This window comes from Vicia villosa, linkage group LG7 (genome assembly GCF_029867415.1).
Source record: "Vicia villosa cultivar HV-30 ecotype Madison, WI linkage group LG7, Vvil1.0, whole genome shotgun sequence".
Taxonomy (NCBI): domain Eukaryota; kingdom Viridiplantae; phylum Streptophyta; class Magnoliopsida; order Fabales; family Fabaceae; genus Vicia; species Vicia villosa.
In genome coordinates, this window is record NC_081186.1 from 73,179,466 (window position 1) to 73,197,059 (window position 17,594).

General features: G+C 33.2%; 1 protein-coding gene across 1 annotated transcript; it reads left to right on the forward strand.

Moving 5' to 3' along the window:
• Nucleotides 1-4,387: 4,387 nt before the first annotated feature.
• Nucleotides 4,388-7,778, forward strand: LOC131617435 (cation/H(+) antiporter 15-like). The gene is made up of 3 exons (XM_058888721.1): nt 4,388-4,728; nt 5,313-6,314; nt 6,408-7,778. The coding sequence occupies exons 1-3, from the start codon at nt 4,492-4,494 to the stop codon at nt 7,620-7,622; spliced, it is 2,454 nt and encodes an 817-aa protein (XP_058744704.1). The 5' UTR covers nt 4,388-4,491; the 3' UTR covers nt 7,623-7,778.
• Nucleotides 7,779-17,594: the final 9,816 nt, after the last annotated feature.

A 17,594-nucleotide genomic window follows, 5' to 3' on the forward strand; every position in this document is an offset into this window, starting at 1 on the left:
TCATTGTAGTGATATACACAACCACACAACCCGTGACCAGAGGTTCAACTAAGGACAATAGTTAATCTTGCTTAAATTTTTTGATCAAGAACAATACTTAACTCTCTTGCTTAAAAGCTTCAAGAGTGAGAACACCCACCCATCTTAATGTATTTAAAGATACATGAGTGACACAAAGAAAGAATACACGAAAACTTAAAGGACTCCCAAAACACCAATGCTTATTTTGCACACACGGTTTCTATTTGTGAATGCTTTTCAAAACTAGGTTTCCTAAGTCCTTATTTATAGACTCTTTTAGTATGGGCTTGAACTCTAAAATTAATCAAATCTCCTCCTTTTTGAAAACAACTGTAAGATTTTCACACAAAAATAGGAACAAATCAAATCAAATCAAATCTTAGTTTTCTAAAAGAAATTTCAAAGATTCTTTTTCTAAAAACCAAAACAAATATGCATTTGACCTATACATTCCTTGATTTCCGGTGCCAGCAATGAATATATGAATATTCCAAATTTTCATTTTTTTTCAATCAAATCTTTCAAGGATAAAAACCAGTTTGAACTGTCAGGATGTTCTAGTGTAGGATGTCACTACATCTGGCTGAACATCCGTCAAAATACATAACACCTGAACGTGTTATGAAAGTAGGATAAGATATTTCAACATATTGCTCAACATCAGTTAAAAACCATGTTTTAGCAAAATTATGCCAATCACAAAAACATGGAACTAACAATATAAATTATTGTTCAGTCAAACCTCTTTTGATTACGAACTAGCCTAAGTTGGTCATAACTATTTTCTTAATTTATTGTTGCATTGCACTAGAGAAATAATTCTATATAATATACCCAATTACCAAACAATGAAAAATAAAGAATTTAAAAAATGCTTGGTCATTTTTAATCTCTGTCAAGTTTACCGAAGGTTTGAAAATTTTTGGTTGAAAACATATTCATTTGGAACGTTAGAATTTTAAAACATTTTAAAAACAATTAGTGAATAAGTAGCGGAAAAGCAAAGGAAATAAAATAAAGTAAAGAGAAAAGGGATAGAGAGAAACACCCCTAGATTTATACAGGTTCGACTTAAGATGACTTACTCTTGTCCCTAAAAATTATTTTTGAGAGTATCTACTAAACTTAGGAGCTTTTAGAAGGATATGTTTATGAATTTCCTTATACAAGGAAATGAAATTTTAAGGCTAACTTCCAACCAAACAACAAACACAACTGAGGTATTAACACAGGCTGACCACAAATTGAGCTGATATCTTTTTACGGGTAATCTCAAACCAATTGAGCTTTTATACTAGGCTGTACTCAGGAACCAAGTGAAATATTAACTAGACTAATCTCAAATCGATAGAGATTTTAACTAGACAAAGCTCAAGAACTATTCTGAAGATTTAATGGCTGATCTTCACGAACCGAAAAGAGCTCTTATTCTTGACAAAACTCAAAAACCAGACAAAGACTTCCTCAGAATATCCCCTAAAACAAACAATAACTTTTGACTAGTATAACTTGCAACGAAATAACTTTTGACATAAGAAATATTTACTTAATAAATAATACACTCTTCGTAAATTACATTTAATCCCTCACCAAGAACAAAGAATTTGACTTAGAATAAAAAATACTCTCAAAGTTCTATGGCTAAATATATGTGACAAAAATGAAAGATTTAAAGTAAACGAGGGAAAATGAAAGATTTAAAGAAAATGAGAGAAAATTAAAGTGATATAGAAGTTCTCGATTTATAGTCTCGGTTGTGGTTTAAATTTGGAAAAAGTCCATGGGATAAACCAATGTCATAATCGATTATTGACCTCTAATAATCAATTATTCAAGCCACAAATTGAAGGTTTTGATATTTAGTCGTTACCAATCATTAAGAGACTGTTCCAATCGATTTAAGACTCAACTTAGTGAAAGTAATCGTTTATTTTATTATGTCTAATTGATTATCCATTTAGAAAAAGTCTTCCAATCAATCAGACACTCCCTTAGTCAGTTAGCTAAACCTTAAAAAAAATGCAGGTGGTTTAAAAATAATATGAGAAGCTTCTCAAAGGATTTTAGTGTGTGTGATTTGGCAATAGTATTTCTAGAAATACCCCTATGTATTTACAAGACATTGGTCACTCAGACGGACACGATCAAGTCTTGGCATCATTATCTTTGAATTTAGCATTGTAGAAGAGCTTTGAATATTATTAATAAGGCTTAAGATCTCTTCATGTTGATTACCATCATCTGAGAGTTGAGAGGTTAAACCATCGTTGAACCTTGAAACATAAGTCTTCATTTGAATGTCATTTGACCAATGTGTTGAATTCAAAGAAATGACTTGATCTTCAAAAGGAAAGTTTGATTCAAGATGATAGCTTAATTGAGCATCTTCGACTACTTGAAATATCTTGAACAAATATGGACTTCACTGGATATTGTTTGCTAGTAAGTATTGTCATCATCAAAATTAAACAGCTACTCAGTTGACTTGCAGCTTTGGTATCCATAAACTTCACCATCTTGAATAATCTTAACAATATCTCTAATCACATAGATCTGTATACTATGCAAACCAAACTCTTATGCACAATCTTAACAATATCTCTAATCACATTGATCTGTATACTATGCAAACCAAACTCTTATGCACCCCAATTTCATATTTTAGTACAATAGTATTGTTTTTTTGAAATTGTAAAATCCTTGTAGAAATAAATTTTTATTTTATTACTTGACGTTGATAAATTATTCATCAAAGAACACAATGAAGTGGAAGAAATTTTAGAAAAATTTATGTTTTGAAGTTTTAACTATTTTAATATAATGTAAGTTGATTTTGTAATGTTTATGTGTAAGTTTAATATATAAGTTGTTTTAGTAATGTTAATGTGTAAGTTGAATTTATATTTTTCTGTTATAAGTTGATTGTGTAATATTTTCAATTGAATTAAATGAAATTAATACAATTTTATTTTCTATTATTTTTTAATTATGTATTTGACGTATCAAGTGTTTGTATTTGGTACTCTTAGTTATATCATTTTATAATACATCATTTTCAAGTTAATTACCATATCTTTGCATCAGTCTATAACATAAATAATTATAATACACATTTGTAATGAAATTGCATTAGTTTAAGATACAAGTGTAATGTTATCGGCATGTTCGCTCGCAGCATTCATGTTCATCCAATAAATGTGCGTAAAAAAACAAAGTGGAGTGAAGCCAACATAGTAGATTGTGCGAATCTAAAATCTTTGCATGTCCCGTCAAAAAATGAGTGCGGGCAATACGGACCTGACAAATACTGTTCCCTAAAACATAAATTTTTCAAAAAATCATGTTCCCCGTTAATGACCGCGTTTGCAAAAAAATATACGGGACAAACATAATATGAGATGCGAGCCTAAAATCTAGACTCGCATTATGAAAAATGCAGGTAAAACAGGTATGTTCAACGAAGTCTGGCATGTTTTATCATCCGTGATAATTTGTGTCACTGATTCTTTGAATATTAGTTACTTAATATTATTTTAATACGATACTGGAAAATGCTCCACTTATCTCAATCTATTTTTTGTTGTTAGTTTTATTGTTCAAATTATTTTTTGAGTTTGTTTCAATAACTCACAAATGATATAGTTGACAAAATTTTGATTACAAATGTGCAACGTGATATGTGCCCATACGTACACACATGTATTTGTTGATTGCATAAAAAATAATGTAGTTTATTTTCTTCTCTGGTATCCATATTCCTTACTTAACGGCGATATTGAATATGATTTTGCTATATGCACTTTTGAACAAGTTGTTGTACAATCTCCTAATTCTCGTTGTTTTTTGTACTAAGTATTTTAAATTATTTTCATATTTTTCAATTTGTATTTTGAGTATGGTCCACTCTATCTGTTATAAATATGTAGGTTAATAATTGTTATCTATCTATATAATTCCAAATTAATAGCCTTCATTGCGTGACTTGTATGAATGCACGACTTAAGAGTTCTAGATTCATTAAATGAAAACAATATCAAACTAGAGCTAAAACAATCTATGTTTTGCACAAGGAATAAAATTAAAGATCCCACGATAAAGAGTTAACTTTGTGCACATTTTTCCAACTTATAAATATAGTAAATGAGATTTTTTTTATGGTTATTATTCCATTATGTAAACCTGAAACTCTCAAAGGGTTTAATAGTTTATCCAATTATGTATCTCTAAATTAAACAGGCTAAACAAGAACTAATAAAATTACATGGTTAAACCATCAATAAAACACTAAAAATATCACCATAGACTAATCACAAAACCAAACTAATTTTAAAACACCAAACCCACAATTCAGCATTACCATCAACTTCTCACAAAGTTAAACATCCTTCAAATACATCAAAACATGAGTTTGTCTTTCTTCCCTCATTCTCCAAATGATGTTTGATTTGTAGTAATTAATTAACGTGTAACATGACTGATAGTACCGTAAACTCGACCATTAACCGCGTTTCAACATCGGGAAGAGTATGGTTTTGTGAAGAGGTGTCTAAGAATCCAAGATCAAGAGGGATTTTCTTTTCGGATAATCCATTTAGTTACACATTACCGGTTCTCTTTATACAAACCTCTTTAGTTTCTAGTTTGACTGCTGTTTTACAATTCTTCCTTGAACCTATTGGAGAGACCAAATTCTTTCCACAACTGCTGGTAATATATTTTACATTTGCTTATTCTTAGATAGTAGTTTTAAATTGCGGTCACTCATGTTGTTATGCATGAGCGCCCATAAGATAGATGTGGTAAATAGAATAGTGAAACATTCATGATTTTTAACTAGTGGATACGGATGCAGTTGCGATTGTGTCATTTGTAATTACAATTATTGTGATGCTTGTTGCGACAAAAATAATTTTAAATTTTCACGAGCTAAATAAAGTAACACCACAAATAAGTATTTGAAACACACATTTGAGAGACTATTAAAGTTTATATTTTCCCATTAGATACAAAAATTTGAAAGTACATGACTAAAATAGTCTGATGTAGTTACAATGCGGCCAAACACCCGAATGGAGACCACATTCAATTACCATGCACCGTAGTTGCTAAGGATAGCAGTCACAATTGAACACGTGGATCAGTCTTAAAACCATGCTAACAACCAACCAACACATTTTAGTACTTGATACTATCATATTGAAATTTAACATGGTAGGTTAATTCTTTAAGGAATGTGTCCTAATGTGAAGCATGCTAATCAATTATTTTTCTATTGAAATTGGTTTTTTCAGGCTGGCATGATGCTAGGACCATCAGTTATAGGACAAAGCGCCTTCCTACAAAAGTGGTTATTCCCACCAAAAACATTCTACATAAGTGAGACAATTGCTTTTTTTGGAGGCATGATGTTTATATTCTTAGTTGGAGTAAAAATTGATCTAAGTATTGTTGTAAGATCAGGGAAAAAAGCTTGGGCAATTGGAATTTTGTCATTTATCTTTCCACTATTATTCAGTTCAGTTATTTTTATTTTTGCAAGAGAAACATTACCTCCTAATCATCCTCTCTCCAAGTCCTTAGTTTCCATCACATTCATCTTATCAAGTGGTTCATTCCATGTTACTGCAATCCACTTAGCAGATTTAAAACTATCAAACTCCGAAATGGGACGATTAGCGATATCTTCGTCCATGGTCAGTGGAACCATTTCTTTATTGTTGGTCACCATGGTGGTAACCCACAAAAATAAAATTTCCTTCGAAGATAAGACTTTTATCTTGATGGTAATGAGTTTGGTCGTTATGGTTACTTTCATACTATGCATTTTACGTCCCATAATGTTTTGGATGATAAGACAAACACCTGAAGGGAGACAAATGAAAGAATCATATATAATATCAGTGTTTTTGATGTTAATCAGTTGCGCACTTTTTAGTGAAGTTATTGGACAACATGTTCTAATTTTACCAATCGTTCTAGGCATAGCTGTACCTGAAGGTCCCCCATTAGGATCAGCATTGGCAGATAGATTGGATACATTAGTTTCATCGATTTTTTTGCCGTTGTATTTTCTTTATAGTGGTTCTAGATTCAATGTTTTTCTGATTGATGGTCATACCTTTGTGATTGTTCAACTTCTTGCTATTGTTTCTTTCATTGGGAAGGTGGTAGGAACTATATTGCCTTCAATTTATTGGAAGATGCCAATGACAGATGTTTTAGCTTTAGGACTACTTATGAGTGCTCCAGGCATCACACATTTACTTTACTTGCAAACTGGTCTAAATATTACGGTAAGAACTGATAATGATTTATTTTTATTTTTCATCTTGAATTTGTATGCGGTCAATTTGCATATTGAGAATTTATAAATGTTTTGTCTGCAGATGGTAGATGAACAATCGTATGGTAATGCATTGATAGCAGTACTATGGTTAACAGGAGTCACCACTCCCTTTGTGAAATTATTATATGATCCATCAAAGAGGTACATATCTTTAAATAGAAGAAGAACCATTCAACAATCAACTCAAGATATTGAACTGCATCTCATGGCGTGTATACATAATCAAGAAACCACACCTTCTATAATCAATCTTCTTGAAATGTCAAACCCTTCATTGGAAAATCCTATTTGTATCTATGTTCAACATCTTATTCAACTAAGAGGAAGATCAACCCCGGTTTTCATAGATCATCAACCAACTGGCAAGAAGAATCCTTCGCAAAAGAATTACTCACAGCACATGATAAACGCATTTCGATCCTATGAGAAACAAAAATCAAACCATGTTGTTGTGAAACTCTACACGTCGATTTCGCCTTACGAGACATTGCATGATGAAATATGTATGCAGGTTGCTGAAAAGAGAGTTTGTTTGTTGATTGTGCCTTTTCATAGACAATGGAAATCAAATGGGATAGCAGGATCCGGACACCCGATTAGGGCGTTGAATCGCCAGCTTCTCAGGACAGCACCTTGTTCTGTTGGGATTCTAATTGAACGCGGTACTTTGAATATAAGAAATCCTCTAACAAATGTCGCATTTTATAGTGTTGGAATAGTCTTTATAGATGGTAACGACGACCGTGAAGCCTTAGCCTATGCAATGCGGATGGCTAACAACCCGATTGTAAGAGTCACACTGATTCGACTAATGGAGCGTCGAAAGAAAAATAAGAACTTAATCAACAAGGATCCAGACGGAGATTTGATTCATAGGTTTAAAGTAGATTGCATCCAAATTAAACGACACGATTATAAAGAGGAAGTAGTAAGAGATAGTGTTGAAATGATAAACGTTCTAAGGTCACTTGATGGTTGTTTTGATTTGATTTTGGTTGGTAGAAGACATGCAAGTGAATCAAGTTTGTTTTGTGGATTAACTGATTGGAATGAGTATCCTGAACTTGGACCTATTGGTGACATGTTAGTTTCTTCAGATTCTACTTTTGATGGTTCTGTTTTGGTTATTCAACAACAAAAGAGATCAGGGAATGGTTATCATGATTTGCATTTAGATTCTGGTATTTTACCAAAGCAAGACAATTCAAACAATATGGAAAGTCCTCATATTAAAAAGGTGTGGCCAATTGTTTAATACAGAAATAGAAGGCAAACAGATGGAATGTGAACATCATATTTTAGATGAGAGAAAAACGATTTATTAGACAGAAAGTATTATTCAATTTTGATGTTAGATATTGTGTAAAAAACACAGATATGTGAGCAACAAATACATCATATATCCTACTCTTACTAAGGTGTTCCCATTTAACTATTGTTCATGGTTTATAAGGAAAATATTTCACATTCTTGCTTATTAGCAAAAGATATTTGATTAGCTCGAAACTTTGCATTTCTCCCCCACAAACAAATCAAAAATATTGATAGTGAACTCCATGATACCCAAACTTTCTCCAAATCTAGTGTGTTATTCAAAATCCATCTTTTTGTCATGGAAAAGAACAATAAAATCCAACTTTATTAGCACATCATCAACAAGCATATACCTTTCATCAAAATGGTTATAAAATATCATATTGATCACTTTCTACAATCTCAAATAACAGGTGAGATAATATTAATATAATGTTACATGGTTCAAAGTTCACAATTAACATGCTAAACAAAAGTAAAGGAAACATGAGAAGAATTTGTTTGCTTTTCGGCCGTACTTGGAATCCACACTTATGATTTTGAATCCTAACTTCGCAAAAAATATTGTTTTGATTCTAGCTACAAGTGCAAAAACTTCATCGAAGTGGATTCCTTTTTTCTAAAGAAATCTTTTCGCCACAAGTCTAATCTTGTGTCGAGTTAATTTTCCTTTGGGATTCAACTTTGCCTTGTATACCCATTTCACATCAATTTATTTTTTGCCTTGAGGAAATTGGACAAGTGACCAAGTGTTGTTGTTTTCTATGGACTTCAGTTCCTCGTTCATCGCTTTCATCCACTTCAAATCTTTCTGTTGGTGGTATTCTAGAAGTGGTATGTGATAAATTGTAGTGTTGCAGGATTCTGCAGAGAAAAACTAATTTTCGTCACTTTTTGCACTATACTTCTACTGGTGGATGACCATTGAAAATCTCTGCTTTTACTGAATTCACCTGACACTTCTTGCTATCAACTTAGCATTACAAAGCCTTTATATAAGCTTGAAGGAAACTGATAGAGAATACAAATGGGTTGATAATCAAGATGAGGACTCTTTGGTTCTCTCAATCTTAATGATACAACTCTACCATAAATCTAAATAAAGACAATAATTATATTATAATGGTTACAATTCTCACATAATGCTTACTAAAGATAGTGGTGGTTACAACACATTAATTTTAACACTCCCCCTTAGTATGTTGCTCTTTAACTCCCATTGCTTTTCTAAGTTGCTGAAATCTCCCCCTTGGTAGTGCTTTAGTAAAAATGTCTGCAAGCTGCTCTTGTGAACTGCAGAACACTAATTGAACATCGCCATCTTCGATCACACTTCGAATGAAGTGGTGCTTCATATTAATATGTCTTGTTCGACTGTGGAAAAACGGATTCTTCGCCATGGCTATTGCTGATTTATTGTCACAGTGAAGCAACAAACTTTCTCCTTGCTTTTCTCCGATATCTTCAAGTATTCTTCTCAACCACAATGATTGTTGTGTAGCTAAACCAGCTGGCAAATATTCAACTTCAGCTGAAGATTACGCTACAGTGTCTTGTTTCTTCGAACACCAAGAAATTACTCCCGAACCCAGGCTGAACACATAAGCAGAAGTTCTTTTCATGTCATTAACACTTCCGGCCCAATCACTGTCACAGTAGCCTTTAGCTTCAAGTTTAAAATGATTTTCAAACCTGATTCCATGCTCCGTGGTTCCCATGACATACCTTAGAACTCTTTTTGCTGCTCCAAGATGTAAATGACTTGGTTTACTCGTGAACCTTAAGAGTAAACTAGCAGCAAACATTAAATCGGGTCGTGTAGCTGTTAGATAAAATAAACTTCCAACGAAACTTCTATACATGCTTGCATCTACTAATCTTCCACCATCTTCCTTCTTTAATTTTTCGTTCACCACTAAAGGAATATCAACAAGTTTGCAGCCATTCATGCCATACTTTTTCAAAATATTTTCAGCATATCTCCTTTGACAAATAAAAACTCCATATTCATCTTGGTAAATCTCAATACCAAGAAAATGATGCAGCAAGCCAAGATCACTCATCTCATATTTTTTCATCATTTCTATTTTTAAATTTTCAACCATTTTCTTTTTGTTACCCTTATACACCAAATCATCAACATAAAGGACAACAAGAAGGATATCATCTTTACCTTGATGCTTCACATACAAGGTATGCTCACTTTGACTTCTTCGAAATCCTTGTTGAATGAAGTAGCTGTCAATTTCATTATACCACGCTCTAGGGCTTGTTTTAACCCATAGAGAGCTTTCTTCAACTTGTAAACTTTTTCTTCTTGGCCTTTAGTCACAAAGCCTTGAGGTTGTTGCACATATACCTCATCTTTTAATTATCCATTCAGGAAAGCTGACTTCACATCAAGTTGGTACTATTCGTACAGTATCCAGTCTTGCAACTGGGGAAAAAATTTCACTATAATCAATTCCAGGATATTGTGCATAGCCTTTTACTACCAATCTAGCCTTGGCTCTTTGAATTGACCCATCTGGATTATGCTTCAATTTGTACACCCACTTTACTCCAATAGCTTCTTTGTCATTTAGCTTTTCAACTAGCTGCCATGTTTTGTTTTTCTCAATGACATTTATTTCTTCTTGCATCGCATTCCTCCAAACATCTTATTTGATTGCTTCGTCAAAAGTTTCTGTTCCACAACACAATATTTGCATCTTGCATAAATATCACTCAAATCCTTTAATTTTATTGGAGTTGAGCTGGGAGATGATGGACTTGAATTTGGTAAACTTGGAGAGGATGAGGAACTTGGTGTACATGGGGCTGGTTGCTCATTCTCAGTTGCTGAATTTTGTTGTTGTAATATGATTGCAGAGATTTTTTTTCTCCTTCTTTTGTCTTCTTCCCAATTCCAAGAAGTTTTCTTATCAAATATTACATCCCGGCTAATGATCACCTTGTTTGTATTCAAGTTGTAAAGTATATAGCCCTTTGACATAGAACTATAGCCAATAAAGACACATCTTTCACTTGTTTCTTCCAGCTTTGTCCTCTTTTGTTTAGGAATTTGAGCATAGAAAACACATCCAAAAAATTTAAGATGGTTCACCGATGGTGTTCTTCCACTCCAGGCTTCAAATGGAGTCTTTTTCCACACGGCCTTTGTTGGACACATGTTCATCAAATACACAGCAGTGTTAACGGCCTCGAGCCAAAATGTTTTTGGCAAACCTTTCTCAAGTAGCATAGATTTCGCCATCTCTATCACGGTTTAGTTCTTTCTTTCAGATACACCATTTTGCTAAGGTGTATAGCCAACAGTGAGCTGTCTTTCAACACCTTCATCTTCACAAAATTTGTGAAATTCATTTGAGGTGTACTCCTTCCCTCGATCACTTCTCAACATCTTTATAAATTTACCACTTTGTTTTTTAACTAATGCTTTAAATTTCTTAAAGATTACAAATGCTTCGGATTTTTGTCTCATGAAATATACCCAAGTCATGCGAGTAAATTCGTCAATAAACAAGATAAAGTATCTATTTTTGCCATGAGACAAAGTATTCATAGGGCCACACACATCTGTGTGTACAAGTTCCAACACTTGTTTGGCTCTCCATGCACCTTCCTTTGGAAATGGTTTCCAGTGGTGTTTGCCAAGGAAACATCATTCACACACACCGTATTTTTCTTCAATTCTTGGAAGCCCATACACCATCTTCTTTTGATAGAGTAAATTGATACTTTTGTAGTTCAAATGCCAAAGTCTCCTGCGCCATAAATACGAGTGTGGACCTCCGATTTTTTTAATCCCGGGCCATACCTCTGTTCTGTAGAGATACATGAACTGACTCTTTTTTATCGCTTAATGCTTTCGCATTTTTGAAAATTCACAGAGTCGCCACCGACCTTTTATTTTATCCAATTAAGGAAAGGTTTATAAAAGAAACAGAAAAAAGACCTTTAAGAAATTCTGGGTAAGGGGGTAGGTTATACAAAGGGAAGGTGTTAGCACCCTTTGTATCCATGGTTATCCATGGGCTCTTAAGTTTGCTTAGCTCACTTGTTTTTCGATCACTTTTCAATTGCTCTGAAATTGCTCATATGTGGTTTCAAATACCTTTGTAATTTGAATTTTGTAATGATCCGTGTGTGGATGTATACAAAATGCTTGTTCATCTTTCGAAAGATGTTTTGAAAAGAACGTTAACTTTGTAATAATCCGTGTTTGGATGTATACAAAGTATTGTCTTTTTTGAAAGTTTTGTTTTGAAAAAAAACAGTGTATGAGAATTTTGTTTGTTTTGATTTGAGCAAGCAAACTAGGAGGTCTACCCTGAGTTGTAAGGTCTTTATCCTATTTCCTTTAAAAATCTATCCTTTCACCGGATATAAACGCAAGGTTCGATTTTGTACTCGAAATAGTAGAATTTTGACTTTGATTTTGAAAAGAATGAGAAGGGATTACCTTAAGAGGTGCAAGTGTGATTGTGTTTGTATTCAGATATTTTATCTTTGAAGTTAGTGATCTAACGGTTCAATTTTATCTTTGACATACACGCAGTTTATATTTGCTGGAAATTAAAATGCGGAAATGTAAAGTGCGGAAAGTAAATCTACGCTATTACATCGATTGTGCAGGAAATGTAAACTAGCCTATTTACATGAATTTGACATCCTATACATTTATCTAGGAATTTAAATTGCAAGAAAAATAAAAGGCATGTTTTTTGGGATTTTTTATGATTGATTTTAATTATAATTAATGCATGATTAATTAAATTAAAATGAAGAAAAAAGATGAAAATAGATTTAAACCTAGAAATTAAGTTTAAAATATGTACAAAACATTTGTTAATTAATTTTAAAACAAAACTAATTTTTTTGGAATTTTTGGAATTGATTTGAAATTGATTTAAGTTAATTAAAACATAATTATACAAATAATTATACAAATAATTAAAACTTAAAAAGAAAATTATTCAAAATATGTACAAAATTAGTTTATAATATATAAACAATATTTAACATTAAGAACAATTTTTTTTATGATTTTTTGATTGGTTAGAATAATTAAAAAGCAAATATATAAATATATACTAATTAATTATGCAAAATATTGAAATTTTGAAGAAAAATAAAATATTTTTATTTCAGAAAATAATATATTATTTTAGAAGTCTAAAAATATTTTTTGTGTATTTTTTGGATTTTTAAAACTATTTTAAATTAATTTAACAAAGAAATTAAAATAAAAAATAGAAAATAAAAAGATACTGATCAGGTGTGGTTGGATTGAGAGTCCATGGTAAGGACTACTTTGTCTGGCGCGTTGGATGAGCTGGCAAGTGGATCAGAAGGCCCAGATGGTGAGGGACCATAGCACATGGAACACCTGCAAAACACTGAATCCTAGGTCAGTTTAAAAAAATCACGCGCGCGCCTCCCAGCCAATCAGAGGACGCCACGCATCACCTTCAACCTTCAGATGGGCTTTTACACCATTCATTTGCAGGTGGTGTAAAAACTCCAATCTTTTACACCTGTTAATAATAGCGAATACAAGCAAACATGAGTATAAATTTGGCGCGATGCCATGGTTAAGTTCGTATTGTTCATGCGATTTTAATGGTGCTATTTAGAACTTCTAATTTTGCCTATTTCAAAAAGCCCTAAATTTTAGGTTATGAACCCTAAAATGGTAACTTCGTGTGTAAGCGTCTAAAACTTAATTAAAGTTCCAGAAATGATCTACACACCACACCAAGTCCAAATATATGTCTACATCGTGCTATATATGCTTGTGTTATGAGATACAAGTCAGTTTTAGTTTGGACAAATCGTGACCTGTGTAGCTCGATTCAGTGATGTTTAAGACTTGCAATTGATTGGAATAGTTTCAGTGAAGCTCAGAGATGATGTTTGAATGCTTAGTTTGTATTGAAATGGACTGAAATTAAAAACTCGAATTTGAATTTTCTTTGAATTTTTTTCAAGTGGTTACAAGTGTATATGGGCAAGGCTTTGTTTCTGATTCCTGTCTCCTTTGTTACTGAAGCATGCTAGCCTATTTATAAGCATTGAGTGCTTAGAATTGAAGCTAAGAAGCAACTAGTTGCCTTTGTGGAATTCTTGCATTTTTTATATTAAAAAAGCTTTGAATTATTGACCAAGTCTTCTTGTCTTCAATGCACCTGCCTTGCTCTTCAATTCTCTGCAGAAAGATGAAGATTCCTTGGGTGAGTCATGCTTGGAAATCAAGCTACCCATTATCCATCCATTTTTCTTTTAATTTAATCTTAAAATAAGATAAAATTATGCCAAAAATGGATAAAAAAGGTGTGGGCCTTGTCTTGGTCGTGGGAGGCCCATAATAACATGGCAAAGATGTTTGAACCATGAAAACTTGGCCCCATTTGGAAAAAATACATTTTTGAGCAATGTTGATTTCATGCATTTTCCCAAAATTTAGCCAACTTCAACAAGGTGTAGATCCCTCAATTTTTGTCATATGAAGGAGATCTTGCACTTTTTGGAAACCTCAAAGAGTCCTCTAACCAATGCCTTTGGTCTCATGTAAAATGATTTTTGAAGCTCCTTGTGTGTCCTTTTGAAAAAAGTGTCTTTTTGTTGACTTTGAAAATGACCTCTAATGTCTTTGATCATATTTTTCAAATGGTGAATCCAATGACCATGGGATCAATGGCATTTGAAATATAATTGAATTTCCTTCAAAACAAGCTTTGGTTTGAATTTTTTGGATGAAGGATGAGAGAGTTATGATCAGTCAAAGTTGAGTTGACTTTTCAGGCAAAAACCCTAATTTTGAATCTTAGGGTTTTGTTGATTTTTGATCTTTCCTTGATGAATTATGATCATCCAATGATCAAATGATGAATCCTTTGACAAAATATGGACTTTGACAAAAAATTTCATTTTTGACTGTCTGTTGACTTTTTTGGTCAAACGGGTCGTCGGTTGACTGGTTGAGCTGCTGACGGTGCGTCTGAGTGAATTGAAGTTTGAAAATTTGTATGATGGTACTTTGAGATATATGGATGTGCATGAAATCCATATGAGCTCTCAAAAACTTGTTTCTCCTGTAAAAACAAGAAAACCCTAGTCAGGGACTGTTTGTGTAGGAGACAGTTAAGCGTACCTGATTTTTGTGCAGTGTTGAGTTTCTGCTAATCGCGTGATATTCAGAAGACTTCTAGAACAAAAATCTTGGAATTTGGAATTGTGAAAGATTGATTTGATTGATGGTACATAACACTGAGAATTGTACTGCCAGCAGTTTGGCTGTCAACTGACTGTTCAGGTATTGACGTAGCAGTTAGAGTGAAAAATCAACAGTCAAAGATAATTTTCTTTTTTGTTGTTTTTGTTTTTTTGTTTTATGTGAAAAATGAAAGTTTATTTACATGACTTGTTAAAAAAAACATAGACATAATAAATAACTAATATTTACTGTATGCGGGCAAAATTACCGATAATAACCCTGAAAATCATTTAATGCACAGAAAAATGAATATTTGACTGGCAGAAAACACATAAAATATTATCTGAGTAATTAAGCAATATTATGACAAATAGTACAACATTTAATACTGACAGTACAAATATTACATACTATATTGAACAGTACGACGAATAAACGGTACATTTAAGAAATAAGAAATACTGCAAATTTTAAGAATGACGATTAATGATCCATGCTATGAACAATAACATGTAGATGATTGGGAGTGCAACCATTGCAGGTCCACACTCTTCAGGACTATGCAGGCAGAAGAAAGTCATGATCACCGTAGCAATGGTGATGACTGTAAGAGACAGTGTCTCTATCCACTTTGCCATTCTTGTCAGGGAAGAAGAAAGGATGGATTATGAAGTGGAAATTTGAGAGATGAATTAGAATTTGATGTGAGATTTTATGGAAGAAAATGGGAGGTATTTATAGAATGGAAAGAAGGATAGAGACGTTGGGGAATGATGTGATTCCGTACAAAAGGAAAATTTGAGTGGAAGTAAGATTTGAAAGAAAGTGGAGATAGTGTTGGGAAAAAGAGAGATTTGATTTTTGAAAAAGAGATTTGAAAAGATTTTTTGAAAATAATGGAATATAGTACAAAAATTAGTGGGAAACAAAAGATAATAATAATCTACTTGTTACCAGTACAGTCTGAGTTTCCTGATTCTGCGCCTGCAAAAAGATTTTAACTCTGTACCAATTGTGTCAGTACTATTTATCTGTAAATAAATAAATAGCATGTATGAAGTAATAAACAGTATTTGGCGTTTGCGTAAGAATAAATTCAACTGCAAGCCAAATTACTGTATAAGAAAAATTCTAAAAACTAAGTATTTCATATGTCAGGATATTTGTTGAAATAAAAATCCATGATTATATGAGACTCTTAATTTTCAGATTGGAGTTTTCTTGAAAAATAATGTGGGCAAATTTTGGGGTATAACAATGAGTCATTCTCTTCTCTGGCCATCATGCTTACATTTTTCTCATAGTTGAAAGATATTGGAAAGCTCCTGTTGCTAGTCATCTTAACAACGGTAACACTTCTTCTTTCTAAGTTAAAAAAAATTCACTCTCTATTCTCAAAGTCTAGAGAAAAGTCGTGCTCCAAAAGTTGTCCAATGCGAAGCAAATTTTCGTCTAATTCTGGCACATTAAGCATGTCATGTATGACTTTGCTTCCTTGCTTCGTGGTGACTCCAATGCTTCATTTCCCTTTCACTTCGACATGTTCTCCATTGCCCACTTTAACTTTTGAGCCGGATGAAGAATCAATGTTTATAAATGTTTCCTTTTGTCCGGTCATATGGTTGCTACAACCGCTGTCTAAATACCAAACATTTTTACCTTCTTCATGCAATGCATTTTGACAAGCAAAAAACAAATTTCCTTCATCAGATTCTCCTTCTGCGTACGAAGCATGTGGGTGATTTGCAAGGCAACAATCCTTTTAAAGGTGTCCGAATCTCTTGCAATTGTGGCATTGTTGTTTGCCTTTGTTCCAACAGTCCTTCTCATCATGAGTGTCGCTGTTACAATTTTTGCACCATTTGTTTGATGTTCCATTCCATCTTCCGCCATTTGCGCCTCTTCCAGATCTTCCACGTGAGTTTTGGCCTCTGCCTTTTCCAAATCTGCCACCTCTAAAAGACTCACCTCTAGTTTGTATTTAGGGCTTATTTTCACCATTGTTGGGCTGAATGTTGAGTTTAGATTGAAAGACACTCTCAATTAATTTTTTAGAATGTCGTAACATCCTTTGCTCGTAGGATCTGAAAGACCCCATCAACCCTTGAACAGTCAAGGTTGATAGATCCTTGGTTTCTTCTATCACACCCACCACTGGGTTAAATCATGCTGTCAAACTAATCAAAATTTGTCAATAATTCTGCGATCTTCTATCGTATTACCATGCGACTTCATTTGATTCACTAACTCAGAGTGTCTGTTGAAGTATTCGTTCACGCTCTCGTTCTCCTTCATCCTTTCATTTTCATAATCTCTCTTAAAAGATTGAAGCTTCAGCGTTCACACCTTTGAGTCTCTTTCGAACTCTTGTTGTAGGATACTCCAGGGTCCTTGGAAAAATGGATAGAGATACTCCTCTTTGAATCATCTCGAGAACTCCAACATCTGTAATCTTCTTCTTCTTCAACTCTTCAAGCCGTTGGCTTGATTCTTCAGCCTTTTCTTTTTATTTTTCAGCCTTTGTTGGTGCCGGTTCTTCATACCCGTTTTTGACATACTCTAGAACATCCAAAGATGTGAATAGAGTCTCCATTTTAACAGCCCAAATATCATAGTTCTCTCCTTCAAATAAAGGAACTTTGACATTGTTGTAAGTTGCAGAAGGATTGATTATGGAAGTCATAACTGTTGTTG